Source organism: Leptidea sinapis, chromosome 4 (assembly GCF_905404315.1).
Source record: "Leptidea sinapis chromosome 4, ilLepSina1.1, whole genome shotgun sequence".
Taxonomy (NCBI): domain Eukaryota; kingdom Metazoa; phylum Arthropoda; class Insecta; order Lepidoptera; family Pieridae; genus Leptidea; species Leptidea sinapis.
In genome coordinates this window covers 14,515,431-14,530,394 of record NC_066268.1, presented here as the reverse complement: position 1 = coordinate 14,530,394, position 14,964 = coordinate 14,515,431, and the positions used below count along the sequence as shown (strand labels likewise).

The 14,964-nt window shown below is 42.2% G+C and overlaps 1 protein-coding gene across 1 annotated transcript in view; it reads left to right on the top strand.

Moving 5' to 3' along the window:
- The first annotated feature begins 8,722 nt into the window (after positions 1–8,722).
- LOC126979901 (uncharacterized) overlaps positions 8,723–14,964 on the top strand; it is a 151,616-nt gene continuing 145,374 nt past the window's right edge. The window contains exon 1 of the mRNA XM_050829487.1: positions 8,723–8,977. Within this exon, the coding sequence (XP_050685444.1) occupies positions 8,896–8,977 (82 nt within the window). The 5' untranslated portion in view covers positions 8,723–8,895. The remainder of the gene's footprint in view (positions 8,978–14,964) is intronic.

Sequence of the window (14,964 nt, the reverse complement as noted above, 5' to 3'; positions counted from 1 at the left end):
GTATGTATGTATGTTTGTATGTGTGTGAGTAGTGTAAATGTTAGTGTGCATGTATGTTTGTGTTTGTGTCTGTTTGTGGAGTGTGTTTGTGGTTGTGTAAGTGGTGTATGTCAGTCCGTCAGTCAGTCCGTGTGTGAGTGAGTGTAGTGAAACGATTACAGGACGAGGACTAACGTCTCGTCGGGTATCAAAACAATGTGTGGTGTATCTAGGGTGCGGGCCGCTGGCCATCGTCAGAGTGACGAGTGCCAGTGGTTTGCGGTGGTTGACCGCGCCTACGCCTGCGAAGGCGGTGTGTGCGTGTCTGTGTCGGTGTTTGTGTGGGTGTCGCGTTCGCGATGGTGATGTCGTCATCCGGGTCTACCGTTACGTTTCTGGGACGTCTTATTGGGTTGAGACTATGGTGAAGGGGGGTGTACCCGCATGCCTTCCTAACCAAGATGTTGGGATGATTAGGCACCTTGTCAAAGAAGCGTCGCGAGATCTCTTTAAAGTGTTGAGCTATCGTCGGAAGCTCTAGGTCGCGGTGAAGGTCAACGTTTCGGATGAACCATGGGGCTCCGGTTGCCATGCGCGTGAATTTATTTTGAACTACTTGCAAACGACGTAAGTAGCTCGGTCGGGTGTGCGCGAAAACGACGCTGGCGTATGACAGTATGGGCCGTACGATGGTTTTGTACAGCGTCACTTTGTGTTTGAGCGGAAGTTTGCTTCGCCCACACACAAGTGGATAAAGGCGACTGAGGACAAATCGGGCTCTATTGCATACCGTATCAATATGTTTCTTGAAGTTCATATTGCTGTTGAACGTGACTCCTAAGTATTTGTAATCCTTCACCCACGGTATGGGTGTTTCATACAATTTAATGACGTCGGTCGGTCGTTTTTTAGCGCGGATGCTATTCGCGTTACCGAAGAGTACCGCTGCACTCTTGGTGGGGTTCACTTCAATCCGCCATTTTCTGAACCAGTTGCTTAGTTCATCGACGGCGGCTTGAAGTACTTTAATGTTCCTGCTCAAGGTTGAGCGGTTCAATAAGCGGAGCCAAAGTAGAGTGCCGTATCGTCAGCGTACTGAGCGAGCTGGATACTCGGAAACTTGGGAATGTCGCTCGTGAAGAGCGAGAAAAGAGTGGGAGAGAGGACTGAACCCTGTGGCACGCCAGACCTGATGGGTCTGGGAGAGGATAGGGTGCCCTCTACTCGATATCGGAAGGAGCGATCAGTAAGGTAGGCTCGTATGATGCGCACGAGCCTGTCTGGCACTCCCAGTTGATACAGCTTGAATACTAAGCCGTTGTGCCATACCTTGTCGAATGCCTTCGCGACATCGAAAAACACGGCTGCCGTGGTAGCGTGAAGTTGACGCCGTACGAGAATGTACTCGGTGAGTCGGTGAGCCTGCTGGGGACACGAGTGAGCGGTTCTGAATCCGAACTGTATGTCGGGTATCAGGTTGAGCTCCGCGATGTAATGATTAAGACGAGCGAGAATTAATCTTTCGTAAAGTTTCCCGATCGAGTTAATTAAGCTAATAGGCCTATAGCTACTCGGATTAGCTTTAGGTTTATTGGGTTTTGGGATACCGATAACAATGGAATCCTTCCATTGTTCGGGGAACGCGCTATTAGACAATAGAATATTAAAAATGGTAACCAATAAAGTAATAAGAGTCGAGGGTAGGATTTTGAGAACTCTATTGTATATAGTGTCAGGCCCCGGGGCCTTCTTGGAGTGAAGCTCCTTAATGATTAGCTTCACCTCTTCGTAAGAGGTGGGTTTTATTACATCGCCTGAAGGGCTCAGAGCGGAGCGACGTTCAACTTCACGATCAACTTCTTCAACGTGTGTCGGGTCGGCTGCTGCATTTGGAGAGCACTGACTCTCGAGACTATCGGCGAGGCATTCAGCCTTCTCATCGTCATCGAGCGCCGGCTGCAGTCCCGGTCTGTCCAAAGGAGGCATGACAGTGGGCGGCTCCTGATTGAACGCGCGAGGCAGCTTCCAGAAAGCCACATGTGATGGCTTAAGGTTGCCGAGCAAGCGGTCCCAACGTTCGCCGCGGAGTTCCGCGATACGTTCCCGTACCACCCGCTGTAGGTAGCGGAGGTGGCGCCTATTCTCGACCGACGGATACCTGTCGTAAAGTCTAGTGGCTCTGTGCTTCTGTGTGAGTAAGTTCCTGACCTCTAGAGGCAGGTTTAGGCGATGCGGTTGCATCGTCGGAACCTGCCTGGAGCAGGCCTTGATCCTATTCTGTATATGTGACGTCACATGAGAGATAGCACTGTGAGCCGTGTCGACCGAGTCGATGACGTCCGGTATAAGGTCAAGGTCGTCGGACTTGAAAGACTCGAGATCCTTTTCCAGCCGTTGCCAGTCGATCACTGTTTTCGTCGGTGGTTGAAAGTTAACCGGTGGGCCTAGATTTAGGACGACGGGCCGGTGGTCTGACTCTAATTCGTGAAAAACCTCGATTGAATTGACATTAAGCGTTACGTTCTTAAGTAACGCAACGTCTAGAATGTCGGGTCGGTGCGCGACGTTATCCGGATAATGTGTTGGTTCGTCGGGTGCTATTACTGAAAAGTTCAGCGTGTCTGTCAGCGAATCTAATAAAATTCCGTTTCTATTTGTGGCTCTACTGTTCCAGCTGGAGTGTTTGGCGTTAAGATCACCGCCCACTATGACCGAGCCTCGTGGCCGAGTAATGCTTCTATATCTGTGTATAATACTTTTTTGTTGGACGGAAGATAAGCTGAAATAACAGTGATCGGCTGGTGATTCGCCATACTGACTCGGATGGCAGAGGCCTCGATGTTAGTGAGGACCGGAGGATCTATTGGTATACAGTGTAGAGACGTTTTAAAATAAATGAGGGTGCCGCCCATACGGGTGGTGCGATAATTTCTGACTAAGTTGTAATTAGCGATACGCGGATCGCGTATACGTGGTTTTAGAAATGTCTCTTGCACTAAGAATAGGTCTAATTGATGTTCGTGAGCGAACTCCTTCACCAAGTCTAGTTGAGGCTTAAGGCCTTGGGCGTTAAAATACGCTATACGGAGCGTATGTGGTTTAACCCGTCCGCTTACGTTATTAGGCATCGCGAATGTTTTTATACTTTCGCCCTATATCGGTGAGGGCACGGAATATTTTGCCGTTGTCTGCCATAACTTGCAGGAGCGACGGCGAGTCGTCCCGGACAGCATCGAGCCTGCTGGCCAGGGCTGTGATTTCATCAATGTCGAACAGCTCTGACAGTTCGAACATGAAGGCAAAGGTGCTGCCGCCTTTGTTACCTGTTGCCGCGGACGCGGGCGCCGGTGGCCTCGGTCGCGGGACCAACGTCGCCGGGCGGGACGCTAGCGTTGGCCGGAGGGGCGCGGGGGCCGTGAGAGTGGCCTCTGTGGCAGCGTTGGCAGCCGGAGGAGATCTTGCCCAGGCGTTTACCTTCGGAAGCGGCGCAGGTTTGAAGGTCGGAGTGAACTCCACCTTCTCTGCTCTGCCTTGCGGCTGGCGGCGCCTTGGGTGACGCTTGTGTTTGGGTGCCTTGGGACACCCGCGATAGCTCGCGGGGTGCCCCTTCTCCTTGCACAAGACGCAGGCCGGGGGCTCCGCGCATTGCGCTGGTCGAGGGCACTCCGGCGTGCCGTGTTTTCCGAGGCACTTCACACACCTCGGGGTGTGTTCGCAGTGTTTGAGAGAGATAGCCGCTGAACTTTCTGTGACTCCGGAGTCGGTCCGTATCATTTGAAAATCCTCCACAGTGCAGTTTTCAAGGAGCTTTCTTCCACGTAATACAAAGTTGTGGAATGAACTTCCTTGTGCGGTGATTTCGGGATGAAACGACATGGGTACCTTCATAAAAAGCCTTCCTTAAAGGCCGGCAACGCTTCTATGATTCCTCTGGTGTTGCAAAAAAAAAACACTTGGGAATGAAACATGTTGCCGTTTGGCTAGTCCCCAAATATCTGAAATTTCTCTAAAAACTCAATCGCATGAGAGTAGCTGAGGACATGCTAGAACGAGTCAACGCATGTTACTGTTGACGACACGTGGGCTTACGAGAATATGTAACATAGTCAACAAGTTTCGGAGTGGTTCCTTCCACCTGAACCCAATACCGAATAAATGATTGTTTACCGTGACTAACGCGATGTTGCGCACTCGGAATTCGTACCGGAAGGTCAAATGGTAAATAAACGTATTGAGTAGTATTTTAGATTTGAGCGCTATGTTGTGTTTAAGAGAGCAAATTCGACGAAAAAATTCCAGATTTGTGGAAAGAAAATTCTTGGATTTTGCACCATGATAATTCGCATTCGCCAGGTCATCATCGTGAACGTATTTTTGATCAAAAGCATTAAAAAAAGTTTTAATGATTGCATTATTTGTGGGCGTAAGTGTACCGTTTCTCAATGAGCATACTTTGAACCCGGCAAAATAAATTTAAATGAAGAAATAACATTTTGTGTATTATTGACCGTTCCCCGGTACTTTTTTCGCAGAGTAGTATTTTCTGTTATTAAAATCTTGTGCAATAACGCCAAAATCTCCAGCCTGGGTCCCCTTGCTACTATGCGTATATACCTAAATGGTTATCGCTATCAATCTTAGCAGTGGGCTATAGTTTACAGTGGCCATTACAATAGATCACATTGGTCGCAGTGAAACAGGGCTGCACTGAACTGTACTAAAGACGCTTTACTTTACCAACCATTACCGCTATTTCAGTGCTTCGGCAATGTTTGCGGATGCGAGGGTGGACGGCTTCCATGCCATCCAACGCAAAAGAACCGCGTCATTGCTGAGGAGGTTGCGGGGTAGCCCTAACATCATTCTGCAAACCATTGATAGTCATTTTACGTTAGTAAAAAATTCATCATAATTCTTAAATTATTATGAATTTTTTTTCAGAATTAAATTTTTATTATTATAACCATACTACGTACATACTAGTAAGGTTTTTTGTACCTACATAGGTAATTCCAGAATAACATACCTAATTGCCTAAATCTAGGGAACGCGCACATAAAAGCGATGGCTTCACGTAATTTTCTTAGAATTAAAAAGCAACAATGCCTTTTAAAATGTAAAGTAGAGTTAATTATTAAAATAAGAGTTCTATTCATAGACAATATATCTAAACTGACATATATAGACGAGACTATAGACAACAGGAAATACTGGCGTATAGACGATCTGATAGTTCGATAAGGTTAAATATTTAAAATGCTTGACTAAAAAATCGGTTACAGTTACAATAGATTCGCTTACCTTTTCCATCTTGCTATATTATATTCGTTGGAGATGTCTCTACGCTTGTATATTGTAAGTATATGATATATCTATCAATTTATCCACAAACGCGGGACCGCCATGTGTTTCGTGCTATCAACGTTCGCTTCTTTACGTGAGCGTTTTATAAATTGCACGGCCCTTTGTCATGTATGTGTCAATCCCTTAGTCATAGTAAAATGTCGTGACTTTGATCGTGAACGATAAAACGTAGGCCTCTTTTATTAATTGAATTCGGTATGTCTACCTCTTAGTATGGTGCATGTCAATATATATAGATTTTTTTTATGGAAAAAGAGGACAAACGAGCATACGGGTCACCTGTTGTTAAATGATCACCGCCACCCATATTCTCTTGCATCACCAGAGGAATCACAGGAGCGCTTTTGAAACTACCCATGTCGTATCGTCCCGAAAACACCGCAGAAGGAAGCTCATTCTTCATTGTACGTGGAAGAAAGCTCCTTGAAAACCGCACACTGGAGGACCGCCAACACATACAGATGGTGGGGATGATATCCTATTTGTGTGGGCTTGTGGCGTGTCGTACGAAGGTGGAATTCGGCGGCAGGATTCAGGTGAAACAGATATTTCATTTTGTGTTGTATTTAACAGTTTGTCTTCGAGTCCCGATCGAAGTTCCGATTTAAAATCAAATTGATTACCCTGAAACTTAATAGAAGTATCGAACCGTGAGTTCAATAGACCATCAGAAACTGACGCTACAATGGTAGCCAGTGAAATAGGTCTATAGTTATGCCTTGCCACCTAAATTACATGTTTTATTCTTCAGTACTAGAACCACCAGAGATCTCACCATTTGCGTAAGGCAAGAGAGTCCGATTCACGAGCAGTTATCGCTATAATGCTCTAAGCATGAGATTTTATACCTAATACGTATCAATCAGATACGCTGATGATACTACCCTTCTCGCACAGACTAGAGAAGACATGGAAAATTTTCTAAACCGTCTAGAAAGTACCAGTCTCCAATTCGGACTTACTATTAACCGAGACAAGACGAAGGTGATGATAGTAGACCGGGCCGAACAAATTGGAACCAACGTACCCTATATAGCCAACTGTGAAGTGGTACAGAACTATATTTATCTTGGTTCTACTATATCAAGTACTGGAGGATGTGGTGACGAGATCAGACGGTGCGCCATCACCAGTTCTGCAGTGGAACAACTGGGAAAGATTTGGAGGGACAGAAGGATTACCAAGAAGACTAAAGTCAGATTGATGAAATGCCTTGTGTTTCCAATCTTTCTCTATGGAACCGAAACATGGTCTCTGAGACTGCAGGACCGGTGGAAGGCAAGAGAGCACGCGGTCGATCGCCAACCCGCTGGATACACGCCATCACAAAGGCTACTGAGTCCACCATAGTCCAGTGTACTCGCAACGCCTCTAATCGTCAGAAATGGAAGCACATCGCCAGGTGATCTACACTCAGAAAGGATATTGACCCACCGAACAGCCCACCATGTACCTCGTCAGCGCAACCACGACCACTCTGACAAGAGTGTCCGAATAAGAAGAAGACGTATCAATAGGACTAAGACCACTTTTTATTTCAGTAACTTGATATCATGTTCAAGATCTTCTAAACATTTTTTTTGTAACTTTGAGTAATTTTGTTGTTTTACTTTGTATGGTAATTATTTGTAAAACGATGAAGCTGTCAATTTTGATTTATAAGAGTGGCAATAAGGGCCGGTTGTTTGAATAATAGTTAATTTTTACTAATAGTTACAGTAACCATTAGTTAGTTGACTATAGTTAACGCCTTAACCAGTAGTTAAAGTAGATGTACGTTGTTTCAACAAAATTTTGACTATGGTTAAGGCTTACTATAGTCAATTGTGTTGCTATACAAATAACCACGGGGAAAACGTCAGTAGCAGCTGATCCAAGCGCTCACTGCCTGATTTCTGCAACATTAAATAAAAATTGAGGTTACTTTTTTAATTTAAATAGATTGTTCAAGTTTAAATAAGTACTTACATAAATAACCGTAGGTAGGTACTTACCTATTCGTTTGTCCTTACCTTTCCACTGAATCCTTCACTTCAGCAACTATCCAAAGTACCGTACTTTTGGACATCCTATACCATTCGAAAAATTCGACTTCATCCCAATAATCTAGCTGCATAATTCTAGCCCAGAATGGTTTAGGACGGCGATTCAACACATATTCTACTACAATTTCATCATCGGAAGAACTTTCCGAATCTTGAAAATGCCTTGCTACACTTAAATCCATTATTTTAGGTCAAAAATGCAAAACAGCGAAAGAGTCGATTGACGTAAACAAACAACTTAACAAATAGTCAAAAAGATAACTACTACGTCTGCCTGTAGCAAATTTTTTTTAACTAATAGTTAAAATTATAACTATAGTTATCATTACTATAGATTGAAAAACAGAATTTCGTCAATTTTAACTAATGGTTACTTTAACTATCGAATTTTAACTAATAGTATCCTTAACTAGTGATCAAACAACGGGCCCTAAGACTCTTGCCATTTCTTCAAACACACACGCACGGAAAACATGCGGATATATAATTTGTTTTTGTTCCAAAAACAATGAACGATTCCACGCTTTCATTCATTTCGATTCGTGTAAGCCTCGGGCGCTGAGCGATACACTCACTCGTTGGGTTCAGCAGTGGGGAGACTGAAATAGAGTGAAAACTAGAATATTTTGTATTCAAATTTTAAATTTTAAAATGTTTAAAAATACTTAAATTATTAATTTAAAAATATTTTATAAACTTATTTAAAAAAATATATTAATCAAACAAAAACACTATTTTAACAATGCACATTATAAACACATTGAACTTTTCACTAAATCCATTCAATTTCACTTATAACATGTACGCAGCACTAATGATGCACAATACGTCAGCTGTGTAGCTACAGATATACTGCTATAAACATTTCGATGACGCGAACTCACAAGATTTTAGACATCCATAATGTGCCTAACTATATATATTTTTAATTATTTACTTATAGTGTGTGCCAGTCGTGAGCATGTCGGTGACGCGAACTCATAAGATTTTCCCTACCAAAAATGCCTAAAACGGCTAAAAAACTTTCACTTCAATAAATATCACTCAAAATAAAAAAGTAAAATGATAATAAAGTGAAAGTACTGTTGTATACAGCTACAGTATAACATCGAGCTAAAACACAGTCTCGCTAGCGAAAAATTAGATTTATTCCGTCAAATATACAGTTTTATTGCAACAAATTCCATTTGTTGCAATTAAATAATTCCAATGAAGTCGATCAATGTCGCAGCTCAGGGGCTTTCCAAAAGCTACATGATGGCTACGCGCTACGGTACGATATTTCCCGTTCCATTTTCAAACTTTGTAGTGAAATAATTCAGTAGCCCGTAATGCTTCGTGGAGGGACGTTGTGTATTCCTACTAAAAATTGTTACGCGTGTTTACGTTCGTAAGATAATTCGGAAAGTTACAATGACTTTTTGTTTATGAATAGTGTTGCTTAACTTTATTTGTATTTTATACGTATTGTGATGAAAATGTCCGTGATGGATGCTATTTCGGAAAAATGTTGAGAGCGTTGGATCTGCGATGTTTCTTTCGGTTTCTGTGTTTTGCTTTGTGGATTTATACATGTGATGGATTAATAGGTAATTATATTAGTTGAATGAATAATGGATAGTTTTAGAATACCACATATCGGTGTACTTTTAACCTACTTCAAAAATAGTTATCAATTTGCATGTATTTGTTATGATTGTAGTACATTATAGAACTCTATTGTTATTTAATCTTGTTAAAATACTGTTTTTTTTAAATTTCCTTACCCGGAAACCGCAAAAATAGTAAAATTTGAGAAAACTCTTAATTTTTTATAAGTTATATAACTAGAAATACTATTATAACAACACATAGAATTTTTACTGAAAGAAACTGAAAGGTGAAGCGAAAACTTCAGATCCCTTTTAAAAGATGTGCCTTTTATTGAAAGTTTACATTGAAAAGATGTGCAAAAGCAATCACGAATAAAATTATTAAAAAAAAAACATTCTCTGCTTTTATGAATAAAAAAAACCATGTTAACGTCAAGTTTATGATGGTGGAATTATAAGCTAACTCTACTTTCACCGATGCCGACAGGGTTCACTGTATCACCATGTATGTACACAAATTGGTTCATTAATTTAGTCATCAGCGATCACAGATTCACACCTAAAACATGAGTAATAACGCGCTGAAATTTTATTGTTACTTCAAGTACGGGGATGACTAAAAACGAAGGCCAAAACGTGCTACCCGTACTTCACTGGCTCAATGCTGTGATTTGATGCGCATTGGAATTAAATGACCAAACATTCCTTATACCTGGAATACAAACAATATATTAGAATTAGCTACTATGTCCAAGCTAGAGCAACTTTTCAAAACGAGAACCTCTTAAGCGTTTGTCAAAGTTTTCAACAGGGACCGAACTTTTATGAAATATAAAAAGTTTAAGGCTTGGTTGAATCAACTAACTTTAGCAATAACAAACATATTAAAATACCGTTTAAGCAAAAAATGTGTTGCAACTGCATTGGATTTAACAATTTTAGGTGATGTCATCAATTTTCACCACTGAAAGCTATTGTTAATGTTAAATAGCTAAATAGCGACCTGTCAAAACTCAAATGTTACAAATTACAAGACGCAACCCAGCCTAAGAGTATTAATTTATCGTATCCCCACTAAGACTGGGATCTATAAAGCGCACTTAGAATTTGCTCAGACTTTACTTACGTTAAACTTAGCTGAATGTGATAAAACGCGAACTTGACTTTTGTATTGGGCTGTCTTAGCTTAAGCTCAGTATAATTTTAGCTGACAAATTACTATAAAAAAGAAATCAAATATTATAAGTAAGTGATAAGTAGGCTCTATAGATTAGGCCTTAGACACACACATTGGATATTGATGCAACCTATTGGACTCTGCAACATCTGTCCTTGCATGCTATAATATAGTTGTGATGTCATAAACTTTGTCATAAGCATACGTGAGTCTTGAAGAATATGAAATCAATTGTATGTTACGCAGTGTTAAAAACCCATTGAGATACATCCATTTACTAGTCAATAAGTAGTTTTTTACCTAGGTACCTTAGAATCCCATCATGATGAAATTGCAAAAGCGTTGCTTGCATTATAAGGGAGTATGAGGAGGTAACCTCTTTAGAAAGTACCCATTTGCTGGGCGAATGCAGGGCATAGTCGATGGTAGGTTGAAACGCACGCTCGAACTTAATGCATTTTTTTTTAAATTTTTACGAGGAGTGTGAATTTTAAGTGTAATAATTTGTTAGTAAATCGATCTCTTCAGTAAAAGAAACATTGGATCTATCGAAAATATCGTCGTAATAAGCACATAAATATACTCTTACTGATGATTTAACTAATGAGCAGTACAATAAGTGGGCTGGTAGCTTTAAAGAAGCCACCAGTAGGAGGAGAAGAGAATGCAAGCCAGGTGGGTACCACAGCGGCACCATTTTCTGTCGTGAAACAGTGATATGCAAGAGTCATTGTGTTTCAATATAACTGGGCTAATATAACTTATCTCCAGTCTTGTCTGATTTCTCGTCTGAATCGTCTCAAAGGGACGATTGCAATAGTGATACCGTTCATATTTATGAGTTCAATCAAGAGTTTTCTTAAAAAACACTTTTCTTTTTTAATAAGCAAAACTATTAATTACTTAAAGACCGCCAGAATTATAGTTATTCATCATATTTAACCGATAAGTAATAAAGTACAAAATAAGTACTAGTAATATGTAAGTGTATAAGAATTTGCTATATTAATAAGTAAAATAATTAATTCTAACGAACAAATAGATATTTAAATCTTAAAAATTTGCTGTGCCCTACAGGGTCAACAACTTAAGATATACCAACATACTATACCTGAGCGTCACTGCATTGGGCAGATTGTAACATTTACCATCAGGTGATCAGGTAAAACAGGAACCCCTTTCCAATACCAGTACCATCAGGTGAACCTCTTGTTGTCACTCTTTCTCATAAAACAAGCTTCATCATACTGCGTCAGGTTTGGTGGAGAGTCACGAAGCTTCATTTTATTGAATGAGAAATGGAGAATTTAGTTAAAGAATATCAGGAGAATTTTTCAGTCTCAGTAAGAATACTTTTTACAAATTCATGCCAGCACGACTTGCAACTTAAGGCGAAGAGTAAGCAGAAAACACGCCAACAAGGTGTTTTTAGACAAGTTTGAAATGTGGTGATAATATAGCATTTGGAGCTATACACACTACTTTATCCTGTTACACATACCCTTAAGTCTTACTTGTAGGTTGCTAATGCTTGCTGTTAGTTAAACTTAACACTCCAGAGTTATTATGAACTACCAGTTGTGTTTGCAGTTTTTTTCTCGGCATGATGCATTTGTTTAGTATACTGCTCTCATAAAAGTTGTTCTTATAGCTTTTACTTTTTTGTGTTGGTACATTTATAAAGATTAGTAATCAATAATGAGGATTGTAAGCAATTAAACTGTTTGCGCCTGTTAAAATGTTAAATTTTCGACGCAAGAATTTTGAAAATATTGGCTTTCTAACATAGGAGCCGTGAACTCATATCGCTCAAGGTCGCCGGCATTTAGTGTCGCCTTAATAAGATGAAAGGGATTCTGCTAGGGGGGAAAATTATATTTACCTACTTTTATTTTAAATATAAAAAGAAAAGAAACTTCTGACATTCATGTCTACATGAATAAAGTGATTTGGATTTGATTTGATTTGATTTATACAATATAAATAAAGATTGCTTCTATTCTAAAATAGGCATTTTCATAGCGAAAGTTGGCTAAACTAGGTGTTATATGTCAACTACATATTGGGTGTATTGTTAAATAAGATTTTGTGGTTGAGTCGTAACTTGACTCGTGGATATATTTCATTGTGTAGCGGTGTGGGTGAAGTCTGATACTTTCTGGTTACACAATAATTGTAAAAACAAATTGTTATTATATCGTTATGGACTTGTATTTCCGATCCTAACGGCTCTTGTAACCTAGCCTTACCTTTGCCAAAGTAAGACAATCTGTAAGTAGAACGTCTTCGGGAGAAATAGGCGATACAACTGAGAAGAGGTAGTGTGGTACGGGCAGAGGACCACAGCGTGCGTAGTAAAACTTTGTAATAATAATACTACAAGAAATAAGAAAGACACTGGGATCACATATCATCAGTAAGTATTTTGTATTTTATTAATTTCAATGTAAAATAATATGAATCGTATGTACAATATGTATGTACAATATTTGAAAGATGCCATTGAGTGTCAAGATGCCACGCACACAAGCAAGTCTAATATTCCCTGTACTTTTCCCGGGGCGTAAAAAGAATAGGGGAGTCCCAGGCCCATGGGTGTCGTAAGAGGCGACTAAGGGCTTTTTAGAAGTGGGAGAGTCACGCTGCCGTCTTTTGACGTCAGCACAATCGGGCCAGACTCGTCCGGGTTAATTACCACACTCGCACAGAATACCGGCGTGAAGTAGCGGCCTAGTGCCGCTATGTTTCGCATAGGTTAGTGTCGAGGACCGGTGGCCTTTTTTGCATCCTACCCTTTTTGTTTCCCTTCGGATGATCCTAGTGCCTGCGCCATTGCAGTAGCCGATGTGATACTGCAGGGCATGGATATTTTTATACCAAGCTCTGTAGTACCGATCGGTGGCAGATCACAGCCCTGGTTTGATGCGTCAGTTAAAGCAGCATCTGACTGCAAAAAATAGGCGTATCGAACTTGGGTTGCGGCGCTGTGCACAAAGGATCCAAACTGCAAAGTTCTGAAGAGGAAATATAACCGTGCCTCCAGATTTTTTAAGCGGCAAATCGCCCGTGCGAAGTCAAAGCACGTCGTCAAAATCGGCGAGCAGCTTTCCAGTTACCCGACCGGAACACGCAAGTTCTGGTCGTTTTCGAAAGCTGCTCTTGGTAACTTCAACCAGCCGTCCATGCCGCCGTTGCACATGAGGAATGACACCCTGGCCCATACGGCAAAAGAGAAAGCCGAGCTCCTGTGCGCTCTTTTTGCCTCCAACTCGACTCTTGACGACAACGGAAAAACACCGCCGACCATCCCGCGGTGTCAGAGCTCTATGCCTGAAGTACAGTTCAGACAGAAAACTGTTAGGCGAGCTCTGTTTTCGTTGGACGTCAGGAAGTCGAGCGGGCCGGATGGCATTTCTCCAATCGTGCTTAGAACGTGTGCCCCTGTGTTGACGCCGGTGCTAACGCGTTTATTCCGGCACTCTTATTCCAAAGGCGTAGTCCCTGACTCATGGAAGTCAGCCCTTGTCCATTCGATCCAAAAAAAAGGAGACAGTTCGGATCCGGCGAACTACAGGCCTATTGCTATCACCTCCCTGCTCTCCAAAATCATGGAGAGCATAATTAGCCGCCAGCTTTTAGTATACCAAGAGGGTCACCAGTTGATCAACGACCGGCAGTACGGCCTTCGCCATGGACGGTCGGCAGGTGATCTTTTGGTATACCTAACACATGGGTGGCGGCTATTGAAAGCAAGGGGGAAGGCCTGGCAGTTAGCCTGGATATAGCGAAGGCCTTTGATCGTGTATGGGAGAAGGCGCTCCGCTCAAAACTTCCATCATTTGGGCTTCCCGAGAGCTTGTGCAAGTGGACCTCCAGCTTCCTCACTGGGCGTAGCATACAGGTCGTTGTCGACGGATATTGCTCGAACCCGAAGCCCGTGAATGCTGGAGTGCCCCAAGGCTGTGTGCTATCTCCTACGCTGTTTCTTCTGCATATCAATGATATGTTGGACACCTCCAACATGCATTGCTATGCAGATGACAGCACTGGTGATGCCGTATACACGGGCCATGCAGGTCTCTCTCGGGAAATCGTCGACCAGTGCCGGGAGAAACTTGTGTCTTCTATCGAGTCCTCTCTCGAGAAGGTCGCGGAATGGGGTAAATTGAACCTTGTCCAATTTAACCCCCAGAAGACTCAAGTTTGCGCGTTTACCACTAAAAAAACCCCATTTGTCGTATCACCGCTCTTCGAGAACACTTCTCTTAAAGCCGCGCCTAGTATCGGAATACTGGGTCTCGAAATCTCGAGCGATTGCCAATTCCGTGGCCATCTGGAGGGCAAAGCCAAATTGGCTTCGAAGAAGCTGGGCGTCATCAATAGAGCACGGCAATACTTCAAGCCGGCCCACATTCTAGCGCTCTACAAAGCGCAGGTCCGGCCACACATGGAGTATTGCTGTCATCTCTGGTCTGGTGCATCCCAGTATCTGCTCGATCCATTTGACCGCATGCAACGTAGAGCAGCTCGAATTGTCGGGGACTCAGTGCTCTGTGAACGGCTGGATCACTTGGCGTTGCGTAGAGACGTCGCTTCATTGTGTGTCTTCTACCGCATTTATCACGGGGAGTGTTCCGAAGAGCTATTTAACCTGATTCCTGCCGCCGAATTTCACCTTCGCACGACACGCCACAAGTTAGGATATCATCCCCACCATCTGGATGTGTGGCGGTCCTCCACAGTGCGGTTTTCAAGAAGCTTTCTCCCTCGTACTACAAAGCTGTGGAATGAGCTTCCTCGTGCGGTG